Below are 12,912 nucleotides of genomic sequence, written 5' to 3'. Positions count from 1 at the left end.
CCTGCTAACACCAGAGGGCTTTGTGGGGAGCACATAGGAATAAGATCAACCCTCTCCCCAAATGAGTCTGATCCGCTGTTCTTCAGCCTGTACTGGAATGGAGAGGGAAAGGGGGTTCTCGCCTCTCCCTCTGACACTGCCCCGTCCTTCCTTTTCTCAGGACACATTAAATCTCTTCGTTTCCCTCTCCTCTCTCAGTTTCAAGGATCCAGAGGGACGTCTACAGAGCCTCCAAGACACCTGCAGCCAGCTCCCCCAAGACAACTACAACAACCTGAGGTAGGAATCTGTCAGTCTCTAGGCTTTGCACTCTGCCCATCTCCATGGTATCACAGTGCCTCAGATGGTGAGTGATCCCCTGTCTTCTGAGACTAGGGGCTACAGTTCCCAAAGCATCCTGGCCTCAGCTTCTGCATGGCTCCCAGAGACCAGGGGGGGAAGGGGATCCAAAGCTGAAGTTTGGTGTGTTACAGTGCACAATGCCAACCCCTGAGAGAATCAGCACAGCCATTGCTATGCCCCCTGCCAACCCCAGGAGTAGAACCCTGGTCTCCTGCATGGCAGTCACACTGAGACCAGGGCCTGGTCTCCATACTTTTGGCAGCCCTACTTGTTCTGAGGGAGAGAGAGAGAGACACAGTTGGGAATCCTAGTCTCCCTGTGTGGCTATGCAGAGCACTGACTCCTGCGGCCAGGAGGGGCAGCATTCCCTGATATTTACTAACACCCTGCCTTTTTCAACAGGTATTTGATCAAGTTTTTAGCTAAGCTGGCTGAACATCAGGAAGTGAATAAAATGACCCCTACCAACATCGCCATCGTCCTAGGCCCCAACCTGCTGTGGTCACAGCAGAGCAAAGGGTAATGTATGGGACTCCTCAGGGAGTCAGCAGCTGGGGATGATCCAAGGGCACGAACCTCTCCACCACCATCTCTGAATGTTTCCTCTACCAGCCTCCCCACAAAACAAGTGCTGTGGCCGGGAAGCAGCACCAGCCCTGGCTGGGATTTATTAACCATCAAGGGCAGTTTGAGAACTTTTAAAAGGATTTTTTTCAATACCAATGGTCCATAGAGCTCAGTACTGACCAGCAGCACGAGCTGCTATTCCCATCCTAAACTCCACTAATGTACCACACTCCTGATCTTGCCCACACCCCGCTGTTCCAGTCCTAGGCCCCTGCCCCAGCTCTGCAAATGCACCCCAATCCTCACTGGATGCACTTCTTTCTGTTCCAGTCCTGCCCCACCAGCCAGCTGTACTAATGTACCTCACTCCTGGCCTTTCATTGTCCTGCCCCCAACACACACCTCAGCCTCTTCACCTGTCCTGACCTGCAAACACCCCCTGCTGTTCTAATGCGAGGATCGGCCCTCTCTCCCTCAGCTCTACCAATTCAAGTCCCTGCTGACCTGTGTGTCCCTCTGCCAAGCCTGGCCCCCCAGCACATCGCTCTGCCAATCCAAAGGGGGTTTGTGCAAGGGGGGCAAATGTCTATTAGGCAGTGGCTGAGACCCAGCACGCTCGTGGCACATGTGACCTACGACAGGGCTTGAATCCAGGTGTTTCAAGGTGAAAGGGGCAGTATGCTTATTGCACACAGTGCCACATAGCCCCCACCTCAAAGCTGTACTCCTCAGCTATGCTTTCTGCTGCAAACCCCTGGTGCTAATAGCACCCCACGCGTTTTTGACTAGCTATAAAATGGGTTCATCCTGCTGGCTTCTATGATTCCCCTCCAAACAGGCCCCGTGTTCAGCAGAGAGACAGTCGCAAGCGCTGTTGCCAGAGGAGAAGCAACAGCCTCAATAACTGTCCATTTCTAGCTCCATCCTAACGGCTTCTCTCTCTCTGTCCCTCAGAGACCCGTTACAGCTAGACCTGGCCTCTGTGTCCTCCATCCAGGTGGTGGGCATCGTGGAGGCCCTGATACAGAATGCCGACACTCTCTTTCCTGGAGGTAAGCCAATGCTGGTCTAGATCTTGGCTTCTCTTAGGGCAAGTCCAGTGGGGCCAGTGCTGTGATGCCAGTGTCTAACAGGTGGGAGTGAGTGCTATTCAGAATCAGGCCCTGCGTGCTCAGAGTCCGAGATAAGAAGGGTACAAAGCCAAACGAGTGAGCCACACTGACATGAAGGGGTGTCCTGTCCAGGGCAGTTCCCTTCTCCTCCCCTGCCCTCACTGGTAGGCTGGCGGCTGCAGTGCTGAACATGAAGAGCGGTTTAAAGCCTTGCAAGTGGGAGGGAGATCTCCGAGGCGGTACAGCTGGGATCCCCACCCAGCCCTCCCCTCAGGCTCACTGTGAAATTTGGGGTCCTGATTTCAGAATTGGACAGGTGAGAAGAACCAGGAGAAACACTTGGGAGCCTCATATAGTGATAAAAGGCTGCCCAGGGGCTCCAAGCCAAGCTAACGTAGTGACATTGGTAGTCACCTGTCTTCTGGACAATGGCGTCCTTTTCTCACCCACTCTGCACTCAAGGCACCAGCCCCCAGGACCTGCTGTGCATGCTCTTGGGGGGCTGGGGGGCTCTTGGGGAATGATGTTGTGCAGGGTCTGGAGAGTCTATACTGATGGGCACTGTCTGTCTCCAGGCTGCAGGAAGATAAGGGGGTAGTTGTTCTCCACTCCCAGACTTGAGGCCAATACACTCAATACTCCTGAGGGAATTCTGCACCAAAAAATTAAAAATTCTGCTCACAATATTTTAAAATTCTGTATATCTTATTTGTCACAATAATACAATGTAATCACACCAGTTTCAATTATTTTCATAATTTGTTTCAAAACACCTGTCAGCCACCCCTCCTTCCCCCGTCCCCATGTGGCCCTGCACCCCTCTACCAGCTGACCCCATCTGTCCCAGCACCCCTAGTCCCATTCCAGCTCAATGCTGTCACGCTACTAGCTCCTGTGTCCCAGTCCCATTCTGTCCTCACACTAGTCCTTCTGAACCCCAATCTATGTGACCATCCCAGCAGCCCCGTGAGCCCTGCACTTCCCCCCACCCCATATCCCGTGCTTCCTCACCTAGGCCCGCAGGCAGGGCACTGTGAGGAAAGCAGCCACTCCCCACACCCTCTCCATAGCTGGCTGCTCTAGCTCTGAGCCAGCTGCCCTCTCTTCTGGTGTCACAGCAGCCACTGGTGGGCAAAAGGTGTAATTGCAGTGCCTCCCTGGCAAAATACATTTTCTGCGGGGGTCATGAATTCTACATGTGCGCAGTGTCGCAGAATTCTCCCATGAGTAACTCGAGAAGAAGAGAGTGAGGGGTCCCTGTGGGTAGGTGAGTGGGTTCTGCAGGATAGTCTGTGTTGGCTGCGCTCTCCCGGGACATAATCCAAAGCCCATTGGAGTCAATAGGATTCTCCCAGTGACCTTTGGATCAGGCCCCTAGTGCTCTGCATGTGGTGGCTTTGCTTTGGGTGTGGGGAGTATCTGTGCAGACAGTGAGGAGGGTGCTTCTGTACTGCATTAATTCACTTTATTTCTTTATTTTTTAAAGAGATAGACTTCAATGTTTCGGGCATGTTCACTCCCCCCCCAGAGATCAAACCCAGCAAAGCCCCTTCAGTGGAAGAGCCCTCACCTCAGCCCCTTCCTGCCAGCGCTCGCTCTCTAACTCCTGGAGAAGAAGCGTAAGTGTCTGGTCGTGAGTGAGGCTGTGCTGTTCTGTCTGTCCCGGGCCCACTGCAGAGAGATGGGGTCCTCCCATCATAGCCAGTGGCATCTTCTGTAGGCGACTCTAGATACGAACTGACTCTTCCTCCCTTACCTGGAGGTTCGGCACGCACAGTGTCCCACCAGAAGAGAGAATGCTTCACAGTGCCCTGATATGTGCTTCCTCTAGAGGCAGGGCAAGAGGAAGGATGGTCCAGCATTAGTGTTCTAGCCTGGGATTCAGGAAATGTGGGTTCAATTCTTGGTTCTGCCATAGACAACTCCCTGTATGACCATGGGCACCTCATTTAGTCTGTCCCCAAAACAGGGAAAATGGTAGTGCCCTATCTCATAAGGGTGCAGGGAGGCTCACCACATTGATGATTACACAGGCACTCAAATGCTATGGTAAAGGAGGCCATATGAATAGGTCCTATGATAGTGGTGTTCAGTATCTTCTCTTTTTCTCTCTGTCCCCCTCCCTCAGCGTCCTGAATAAGCTGCACTGCTGAGCTAAGTCAGTTGTATAGCTGTCTCCGCATCCCACACCATTGTCTCCTAGTTATATCCCACTTGGGTGTCTGAGAGGAGAACCCCTTGCCACCAGTGTCACAAGAGGAGAGCTCCATCTGCTTCCCCAGTGACACGCATCTTTAGCAGGGTCACCCAGTACCAGTAACTGCTCGCCCCATCCCACCTCCCACTCTGTACAACTAATCCTGGAACTCTGCACATGCGCATTTACAACCCCATGCAGCTAACAGCATGATCAGATGCTAGGTTTGTCACCCCATGTGCCGGCCACATTCACACGATATCTCTCTGGAGACACACGTATTTGAGGCCCATAGTTCAGGTCTCCAGCAGATGTGATTAAAGAGACCTGACTTGCCCTTTCCCCACAGCAGAAGAGACCCCGAGACGTCCTCTGGTCCAGTCTCCCCAAAGGCGACCAGAACTTCTCCTGTGGCTGTGGGCCCCTCGGCTGATGACACCACACGCAAAAGTAAGTCTGGCAGGCTGACACACCTCAATGCGTATGGTCTGTCTCGCTTCCGGTGCATGACCCGGTGCTGATGGAGCTGCAGTTCAGTGAGCTCACCAGTCTGCTGAGGGATATGCCTCTGCTGGGCGAGGTCCACACTGGGGTACGTTGGTATGAGGGTCCTGCCTGTGTGGCATCACCAGTGCTGATCCCCATCTTGCCCTGTTCCAAGGTTGGCTTCCCCTCACCAGCCCTGCTTGTTCTGGGAGTGAAGGGGATGCTGGCAAGTGATCAGGGCCGGCTCCAGCCACCAGCGAAGGAAGCAGGTGCCTGGGACGGCCAATAGAAAGGGGCGGCACTCCGTCCGTTATTGGGGAGGCACTTCCAGGTCTTCGGCGGCAATTCAGCGGCAGTTCCTTCAGTCCCTCTCTTCCTTTTCAGTGGCACTTCAGCAGCAGCTCAATTGGGTTTTTCTTGTTCTTCTTCTTTCTTTTTTTTCGCCGCTTGGGCCAGCTAAAAGGCTGGAGCCGGCCCTGCAGGTGGTAATGTCGGGGATTGTCTCTAAGCAAGGCTATGACCCAGAGATGTGGGGAAAGGGGCACTGGCTGGGGACTTGAGCTGGTCCTGGCTGTGCATATCGGGATGTAACAGGCAATATGGAACTGGGAGCATTTATTGAGCTGGGGCAGGTGAGCTCTGGCCTCTCTGGATGTTGGGCTTCTCCCCTGCCATGGGACCAGCCTCTGTCATGCCTCAGATGTCCCTAATGCAGTTTGACTTGTAGCCCAATTAGTGCAAACAGAACACCATTGTGGTGCATTAATGACTATAAGCCTCTCAATTTACCCATCCTGCCCCTTCTGTGGAGGCAGCAAGCTCCTCCCCTGGCCGTGGGGAAGGTCCTGGCATTCTGCACTGGTGCCTCTGGCCAAAGCTGCTACAGGCAGTCCCCTAATTATTTGTGGGGTCCCTGTCAGGGATTAGGACCCCATTGGGCTGGGCACTGTATGAATACATCATGGAGAGCTGGACCCTGCCTTGTCCAGTTCAGCCTGGCTGGAAGGAGAGAAGCTGCGCCGTGGGACTTGGGCATGGGAGTACAGGATGGGAGAGTCAGGCTGCAGGCCTGCCATGTAGGGACCATAAGGATGGAAAACAAGCCAGTAAAAGGAGTTTTGTTTCCCTGTTTGCTTTGCAGTGAAGCGAGCTGCCCCAGTCCGACCCATGGTGGCTCCACCACAGGTGCAGCCTCGAATCCAAACCCCCACACCTCAAAACCCACCTGTGCCTGAGAGTACTGCCATCCCCAAAGTCTTCCCTCGCCGAACAGTGAGTGGGTCTGTGCGAGCTCCCGCTATCCCACCTCCACTTCCACCCCAGCCTGCCAGACGCCAGAGTCGAGGTGCTCCACTGTCCCCCAAGTTGCCTCCAGACACCATGAGGGATGAGGCCTCTGCAGCTGGCCAACCTCCTGCACATAGTGACAGTACAGAAACCACTGTAGACTGCACCCCAGAGGTAGAAGGGCCGGAGGAGCCATCATATACAGGAGGGCCAAGCTCTTCAGCCATACCCCAGCCAACGGTCCAGTCCCCAGAAAATGACTGAGACCCAGTGGAAGCTTTGAAGGCATCAGTTCTGCCTGTCTGCCAAGGAACCAGGGAGGAGGAGGGAAGAGAGACTGGTGCTCTTCCAGAGTCCAGCACACCACCTACGTCAAAAATCTATCTAGCAGCTCAGCTGAGAGGACCTTGTGAAGATGGACCAGGATGACCCTTGGGACTATGTTTCCTGGGAAAGTAGTTCACACATCTCCAGCCTTGAAAGTGTTCCCCTCTCCTCCATGTGCTTCCCTTCTCTCTCTTCCCAACACTCCCTGCCTGTGCGTCTCTGTGCTTTCCAAGCTCTCCCTTGAAATTGGGAACCCCACTCTTCACACTGCTTCCCTCATCTCTCTTTATTGGCACCTCATTGCCTATGCCTTCATAAAAGGACCAATGAACTTGCTCTTTTCTCTCCAGCTACCAGAAACTTTCCATAGGGAGACACAAACTCCAGCTCCTGGAGTTCTAGGATTCTGCCACAATCTAAGGAGATAAGGGATCATTAGATGCTTATCCAGCATTCCCCCTGAGCCTTCCCAAATGATTCTGCTTCATTCAACTAATCTCACGTTTCATAAATCCCCTCTTGCACTTTCAAAGGACCCTACAGACTCTAGAGAGCAAGGAGTTCACAGCTCTTCCTTCTTTTTAAAGACTGGATTTCAGTTACAGGAAACTCATCTGTATCCAGAATGGTTTGAAGCCATTCAAAGCATATTCAGAGAAGTGGAGTGTATGCACTGAATTGCTATTGATTCACACAGCAGAGGCCATAACCGAGATGAGTTTCTAATGAATAAGGTTTGGATACACAGGGTTGTTCTGATGTTTTCTACATATGCAATGCAATAATTCTCTACCTTTGGGACCAACTTTGCCTTCAAATGAGTTCTGATAAACTCCTCCCACTAAGAATCTCTGACATTGACATGGTGAGGTTTGGAGTAGGACTATTTTTTTTATTGTGTTGCTGATAAGTTATTTAAAGGCTTGGGGCCAAATTTATAGTTGGTGTAAGCAAGCACGACTTAACTAACTTTAGTGGGTGGATCAAGTCTGCATTTGGTCCTGGGATTGTACGTGAGAAAACCCTGTAAAATAAATGCTGCTTTCTGTCTGTTGTGTTTTGCGGTATCTCACAGTTTCCTCTGGTAATGTACTTTTACAAATATATATGTACACATATTTTAGAGAAAAAGTCTCAACTTTGTCACACTGAATACTTGCAGGGCTGATCCCTTCCTTCCCTTTGTTTTTCCACTTCTCTTCACAGAGAATACTAGGAGGTAGGGGACCATCCCAGCGCTGAGTTAACAATGGGTTCCCCCATCCCCACCTGCAGTTTTCCCCTAGCCTCTGGAAATACAACAGCATTTAGTTCTCTACAGTGCATGAAAATCACATAAGCTCAGGGTTTTTTCTTCTCTCAGGCAAGCCAGAAATTATTACAACTCTTGGGGTAGACGGGGTGGTAGTGGAAAATCCTGTTTAAAGTGCAGGATACATGACTGACCCATAAGAATTGGGATAGGCAGTGCACCCTAAATATGGATCTGGAAGGTACGAGCTGGGCAGCTTGGGTACTATTACAGTCACCATGGGTTAGAACTGTTAGATGACTAATGGGGTCAGGTCCCAGCCTCCTATGACCTCCCATTCCCCACTTCTAACACGTTTCTCCCTGCCTTTTTGTATATGAGCCAGCAGCCATCGCCTCTGAGAGGGCCTATGGTTCTAGGGGGCGGAAAATCATATTGTGTGGGTACTTGGTCCATGGAGGGAGGGGAAAAAAAGGTGAGAGGTGACTGTTTAGTGCAGGGGTTGGTAACCTTTCAGGAGCGGTGTGCCAAGCCTTCATTTATTCACTCTGATTTAAGGTTTCACGCACCAGTAATACATTTTAATGTTTTTAGAAGGTCTCTTTCTATAAGTCTATAATATATAACTAAACTATTGTTGTATGTAAAGTAAATAAGGTTTTTAAGGTGTTTAAGCTGCTTCATTTAAAATTAAATTAAAATGCAGAGCCCCCCGGACTGGTGGCCAGGACCTGGGCAGTGTGAGTGCCACTGAAAATCAGCTTCCGTGCTCCCTTTGGCACACATGCCATAGGTTGCCTACCCCTGGTTTAGTGGGTCCATAAGGTGGTTAACTGCATCCATTCTGTAGGGCTGCCTGGTCTCCCTGGTTTGAGTTCTCTGGCAACACTCTCTCCACCCCCAAAGAGCACTTGTTTCCTTCTGGCTGCTTTTCCTATATGCCTGGCCAAGGGAACTGGCCAATTTAGTCTATGGATTTTACCACTTGTGGTTGCCCCACCGTGGCCAAGCAGCCCCCCGCCCCCGCAGGAGCATATCTGTCCACCCCCACATCTAGCTACTTCCACGGCCCTCCTTGTAGTAGCTCTGAGCACCCTGCGGCCCACCAGGGTCTGTAATGAGCTGGGGTGGGGTGGGATGGAGGTCTCAGATGCTAGCGTGTAGGACACCCACCCCCCTTGCTCTGCTGACTTGGCTGTTCCGGGGCAGGGGCTGCCCCCATGGTGTTTGTACAGCGCCTGGCACACGAGTCCCCTCTCCCGGCCGCCCTGCTGCAGTCAGGAGGGAGCCGCGAGGAGCTCCCCAACCGGTACGCTGCAGACCAGCTCCTGCTCAGCCGCTGAACACAAGAAAGATTAGCACGTGCCCGACCCCCCGAGCCCAGCCCTATTGGCTGCAGCGGGCGTTTAGCCTGCCAATCATCTTCCTTTGCCCCGCCTCTCTATTTTCTAGGCCCGAGGGTCTGTCACTCTCTTAGCCCCACCCCATTCAATTTTACGAGCATCTCATTGGCCAATCAGTCACTGAAAGCCCCGCCGGTAGCTGTCATTTCACCCATTCACCGCCTGCTGAGCATTTTACAATGTTTGATAGGCTATTGAGTCTGTCAATCTTTACGGCCCGCGCCTTCTCGTTTATTTCCTGATATTTGAGAAGCTAAGGTAGTCGCCATTTTTGTTTTGCCCGCCTCCCTACAGCTTTCTCCCCCTGTAATAGGCTATGGCTGCTGGGGTTCTTTCCGGCTTCTCGGTCGTAGCAGCGTGTGGACTGACGCTGATTGGCTGTGAACACCTATCAATTCTTCCCTATCTTTCCTCTCATTGGTCTTTGAGGAAACTCATTCACAATCCCTCCTTGCTGTCCCCGAGTCGCTTTTCCCCTTGCATGGGCGTGGCTAATTCACCCTGCCCATCTAATCTGTCCGCAGTAGTGATTGGATGCTGAGACCTCGCCCCCGATTGCGGTAGGCTATCGCATTTATCCGTCACGCTTCCCCCACCTCCCTCGGTGATTGGACAGCACTGGCCAGCCCCTTCCAGGTGGCCGGGCCGCGGGCCTGCCCATCAGGCCGAGTGCGCGCGCTGATAGGCAGTGGCGCACCAGCCAGCGGTGACGTCATTCCCGCGGGAGAAAGCGGCATGGCGGGCTGCAGGCGGCTGAGTGGGGCGAGCGCGCGGGAGGTGCTGGGCCCGGCGCGGGGGCTGCTGTTCGATTGCGACGGGGTGCTGTGGGCCGGCGAGCGGGCGGTGCCCGGCGCGCCCGAGCTGCTGGAGCGGCTGAGCCGCAGCGGGAAGGCCACGTTCTTCGTCAGCAACAACAGCCGGCGCTCGGTCTCCGAGCTGGAGCAGCGCTTCAGCCGCCTGGGCTTCCGCGGCGTGCGGGCCGAGCAGGTCTTCAGCTCCGCGCTCTGCTCCGCGCTCCTCCTGCGCCAGCGGCTGCTGGGGGCCGGCGACGGCGCCTGCCCCGGGCCCGGCCGGGTCTTCGTGCTGGGCGGGGAGGGGCTGCGCGGGGAGCTGCGGGAGGCCGGGCTGCGCCTGGCCGGGGAGGGCGACCCGGCCGGCGGGAAGGACGAGCCGCCGGTGCGCGCCGTGCTGGTCGGCTACGATGATCAGTTCACCTTCGCTAAGCTGTCCGAGGCCTGCGGCTACCTGCGCGACCCCCAGTGCCTGCTGGTGGCCACCGACCCTGACCCCTGGCACCTGCTCAGCGACGGGCAGTGCACCCCGGGTGAGAGGCCCGGGAGCTGCGATCTCCAGTTGGGGAGGTCTGTGGGTCCCACCACTGCGGCCTCTGGGTGCCTAGAGACTCAGGCCTGCCCCCTGCTGGGTCTGGGGACCCCCCGTCTGCCTGGGTGCTGCTGCTTCTCTTGCCACACTGAAGCTGCTGGGCTGAACCCCAGGGTGTTCCCTTGGCAGATGCAGCTCTGGCAGTTGCCCTGATCTCTGGGACTAGCCCTGTGGGCCAGAAGGGAGTCAAATGGCTCAGTCCCTTCCTGTGAGTGACCACCAAGGAGGCTTGGTATCTATGGTGATGGGGCCTTGTTACCAAAAAACACCTATCCCACTAGAAACTGCACCAAGAGCTTTAATTCACTTCCCACAGCCACTAGCTGGACTGTTCCAGGGACCTATATGAGAGGAGCCATGCCCCATCCCTAGTAGCCCCTTCAGATGGTGATGACTGACGGTGGTTCTCTCTCTCTTTATCTAGAAAAGACACATCTAATTCTTAAACTTCACTGAACCACCAGTAGTTATTATTTGCAATAGGGCAGTGCCTAGAAGTGCCATTCATGAACCAAGACCCCATAGTTCTTGGTGGTGCCTGCCCCTGACAGTAAGGGCCCATCTCAAATAAGAGGGACAGTGCTACCCCTCAAACTCTGGGTATAAAGTGCACTGAACCTCAAAGAGGTAGGCAGACCTTTGAATTCCACTGACTGGCAGGGATGCTAACTCCCTGTCTGTCCTTGGATAACAAGCATTTGTTCTGAGTTTCTCATGGCTGCGTCCCATGGTAGCTAAAATCTCATATTGATTTGTGAATGCCTGTTTCTTTCCTTCCCAGGGACAGGGAGTCTCATGGCTGCAGTGGAAACAGCCTCAGGGCGCAAGGCGGTGGTGGTGGGGAAGCCGAACACGTATATGTTCGACTGCATTGTAGAGCGCTTTGGTGTGGACCCTTCCAGCACCCTCATGGTGGGCGATCGGCTGGAGACAGATATCCTGTTCGGCAAGAACTGTGGGCTTGCCACAGTCCTGACCCTGACTGGTGTGTCCCGCCTGGAAGAGGCACAGGCCTACATGGCCAGTGAGAGCCCTGCTGCAAAGGACCTGGTGCCCAACTACTATGTGGACAGCATTGCAGACTTGATAGCAGGCCTGGATGAGTAGGAGGTGGGGTGGAGTGTGGGGGGGGTTCCCAATCCCAGTCCAGATTTCCACCCATTCCCATTCTTCTTTCCCTTCTTTCTCAATTTCTGGCTCTACCCAGTCCAGTATTTATGCATTTATTTTGCAGGGGTCAGGGTGTAAGTAGTTGTCTTTCCTCCTTTATCCTGCCAAGAACAAAACTTGCCTGATAGAACCCTTCCCCTTCAGTTAAACCTGCTACCACTGACTCAAAAGGAGCACTGGAAGCCTTGTCTTAAAAGCAGGGTGGGGGCATGTGCAAGCCAAATCACTGTCTGCTCCCCGGTGGGGTGAGGGCAGGTTGTCTTATTTTTCTTTTGTATATAACCAGTGGCGGCCTTTTACTGCTATGCCCTCCACTCTCTGTGGAAGAAAGTGTAGGGAAAAGGCTCTCCTGGCCAGACCAGTGAAGTGTATCAGTACTGAACTGTGTAGCTTTTGCCTGTGTCTGATGGGTTGTGATCCCACTACTACAGTGGGAAAGGGATCTGTGTCCATACCTCACTGCTGTTGTGTGGCTGTGCACAAGATAGTGTTGGTATTGTCAGTACTATGAACGTGCCACAGCCCCGGAAATCATTCCTTGCTGCTTTGTCTTTTTACAATTTTATTTATGAATTAACTTATTTATGGAAGTGTTTGTATAAATTATTGCTGATTGGCTGTGCTGGGGGTGGGGACAGTGCCTTTGGGCCCCACTCACTGCTTCTGTCCCATATTGTTGTGATTCTTTGACACTCGCCATTTTTCAGTATATAATAAAGTGCGAGCGTGAGCTGGAATTGGCCTCCTTCATTCCCCTATCTCTGGTGGGGGAGGGGTGGGAGGGAGAGAAACATGACATGTAGGACTGAAATTAGGAGGTCTTAGTCAAGTTTTTAGGGAGCAGGAGTTGTTGGTCCTTCCCCCTTTAAGAACTGAGTGGATTATGCAGTGGGAACCCTTTCTTGCTCTAAGACATGGGCGGGGGGCCATATTGGAAGCTTATGCCACTGCTACTGGCATGATGAAGGCCTCTGGTTGATGGGGCTATCTGGAACCTTTAATAGCACTGCACCCACGCATGCTAGGTGTCTGAATTAGGCTTGGTTGGCTTGCATCTGAGGATGGCTACAGGAATACAACCCAAGCTCAGTGCGTTGGCCATGTGATTACACTGCCTGTTTCCTTCCCACTCTGGAGAAAGAGTGATGTCTTGGCCACAGATCTTCAGAGCTCTGGCTGAGGAAGCATGACTCTGCCTCACATGCATGGATGCTGTGCTAGCTGCTAGTCAAATGGTTTTATATCTGTCAGGCATCTGTAGCAACTCATCACAATCTCCCAAATTGCTCCCAGCTCTTGTGCGCTGAGAACTAAGATGAATGGAGCATAACTCTGAAGTAGTGCTTCTCAACCTATTTACCATTGTGGGTCGCTTGTGCAGCGCTC

General features: G+C 53.2%; 1 protein-coding gene across 1 annotated transcript in view; it reads left to right on the top strand.

The window, feature by feature from the left end:
* Window positions 1–12,263, top strand: part of SH3BP1 (SH3 domain binding protein 1) — a 29,930-nt gene extending 17,667 nt beyond the window's left edge. The window contains exons 13-20 of the mRNA XM_050936077.1: window positions 199–279; window positions 745–861; window positions 1,864–1,961; window positions 3,508–3,640; window positions 4,568–4,668; window positions 5,846–6,253; window positions 9,590–10,297; window positions 11,138–12,263. Of these exons, the coding sequence (XP_050792034.1) occupies window positions 199–279; window positions 745–861; window positions 1,864–1,961; window positions 3,508–3,640; window positions 4,568–4,668; window positions 5,846–6,253; window positions 9,590–10,297; window positions 11,138–11,463 (1,972 nt within the window). The 3' untranslated portion in view covers window positions 11,464–12,263. The remainder of the gene's footprint in view (window positions 1–198; window positions 280–744; window positions 862–1,863; window positions 1,962–3,507; window positions 3,641–4,567; window positions 4,669–5,845; window positions 6,254–9,589; window positions 10,298–11,137) is intronic.
* The last annotated feature ends 649 nt before the right edge of the window (window positions 12,264–12,912 follow it).

This window comes from Gopherus flavomarginatus, chromosome 1, assembly GCF_025201925.1.
Source record: "Gopherus flavomarginatus isolate rGopFla2 chromosome 1, rGopFla2.mat.asm, whole genome shotgun sequence".
Lineage (NCBI taxonomy): Eukaryota > Metazoa > Chordata > Testudines > Testudinidae > Gopherus > Gopherus flavomarginatus.
Note: the sequence above shows the minus strand (reverse complement) of the source record. Positions and strands in the feature narration are given on the sequence as shown.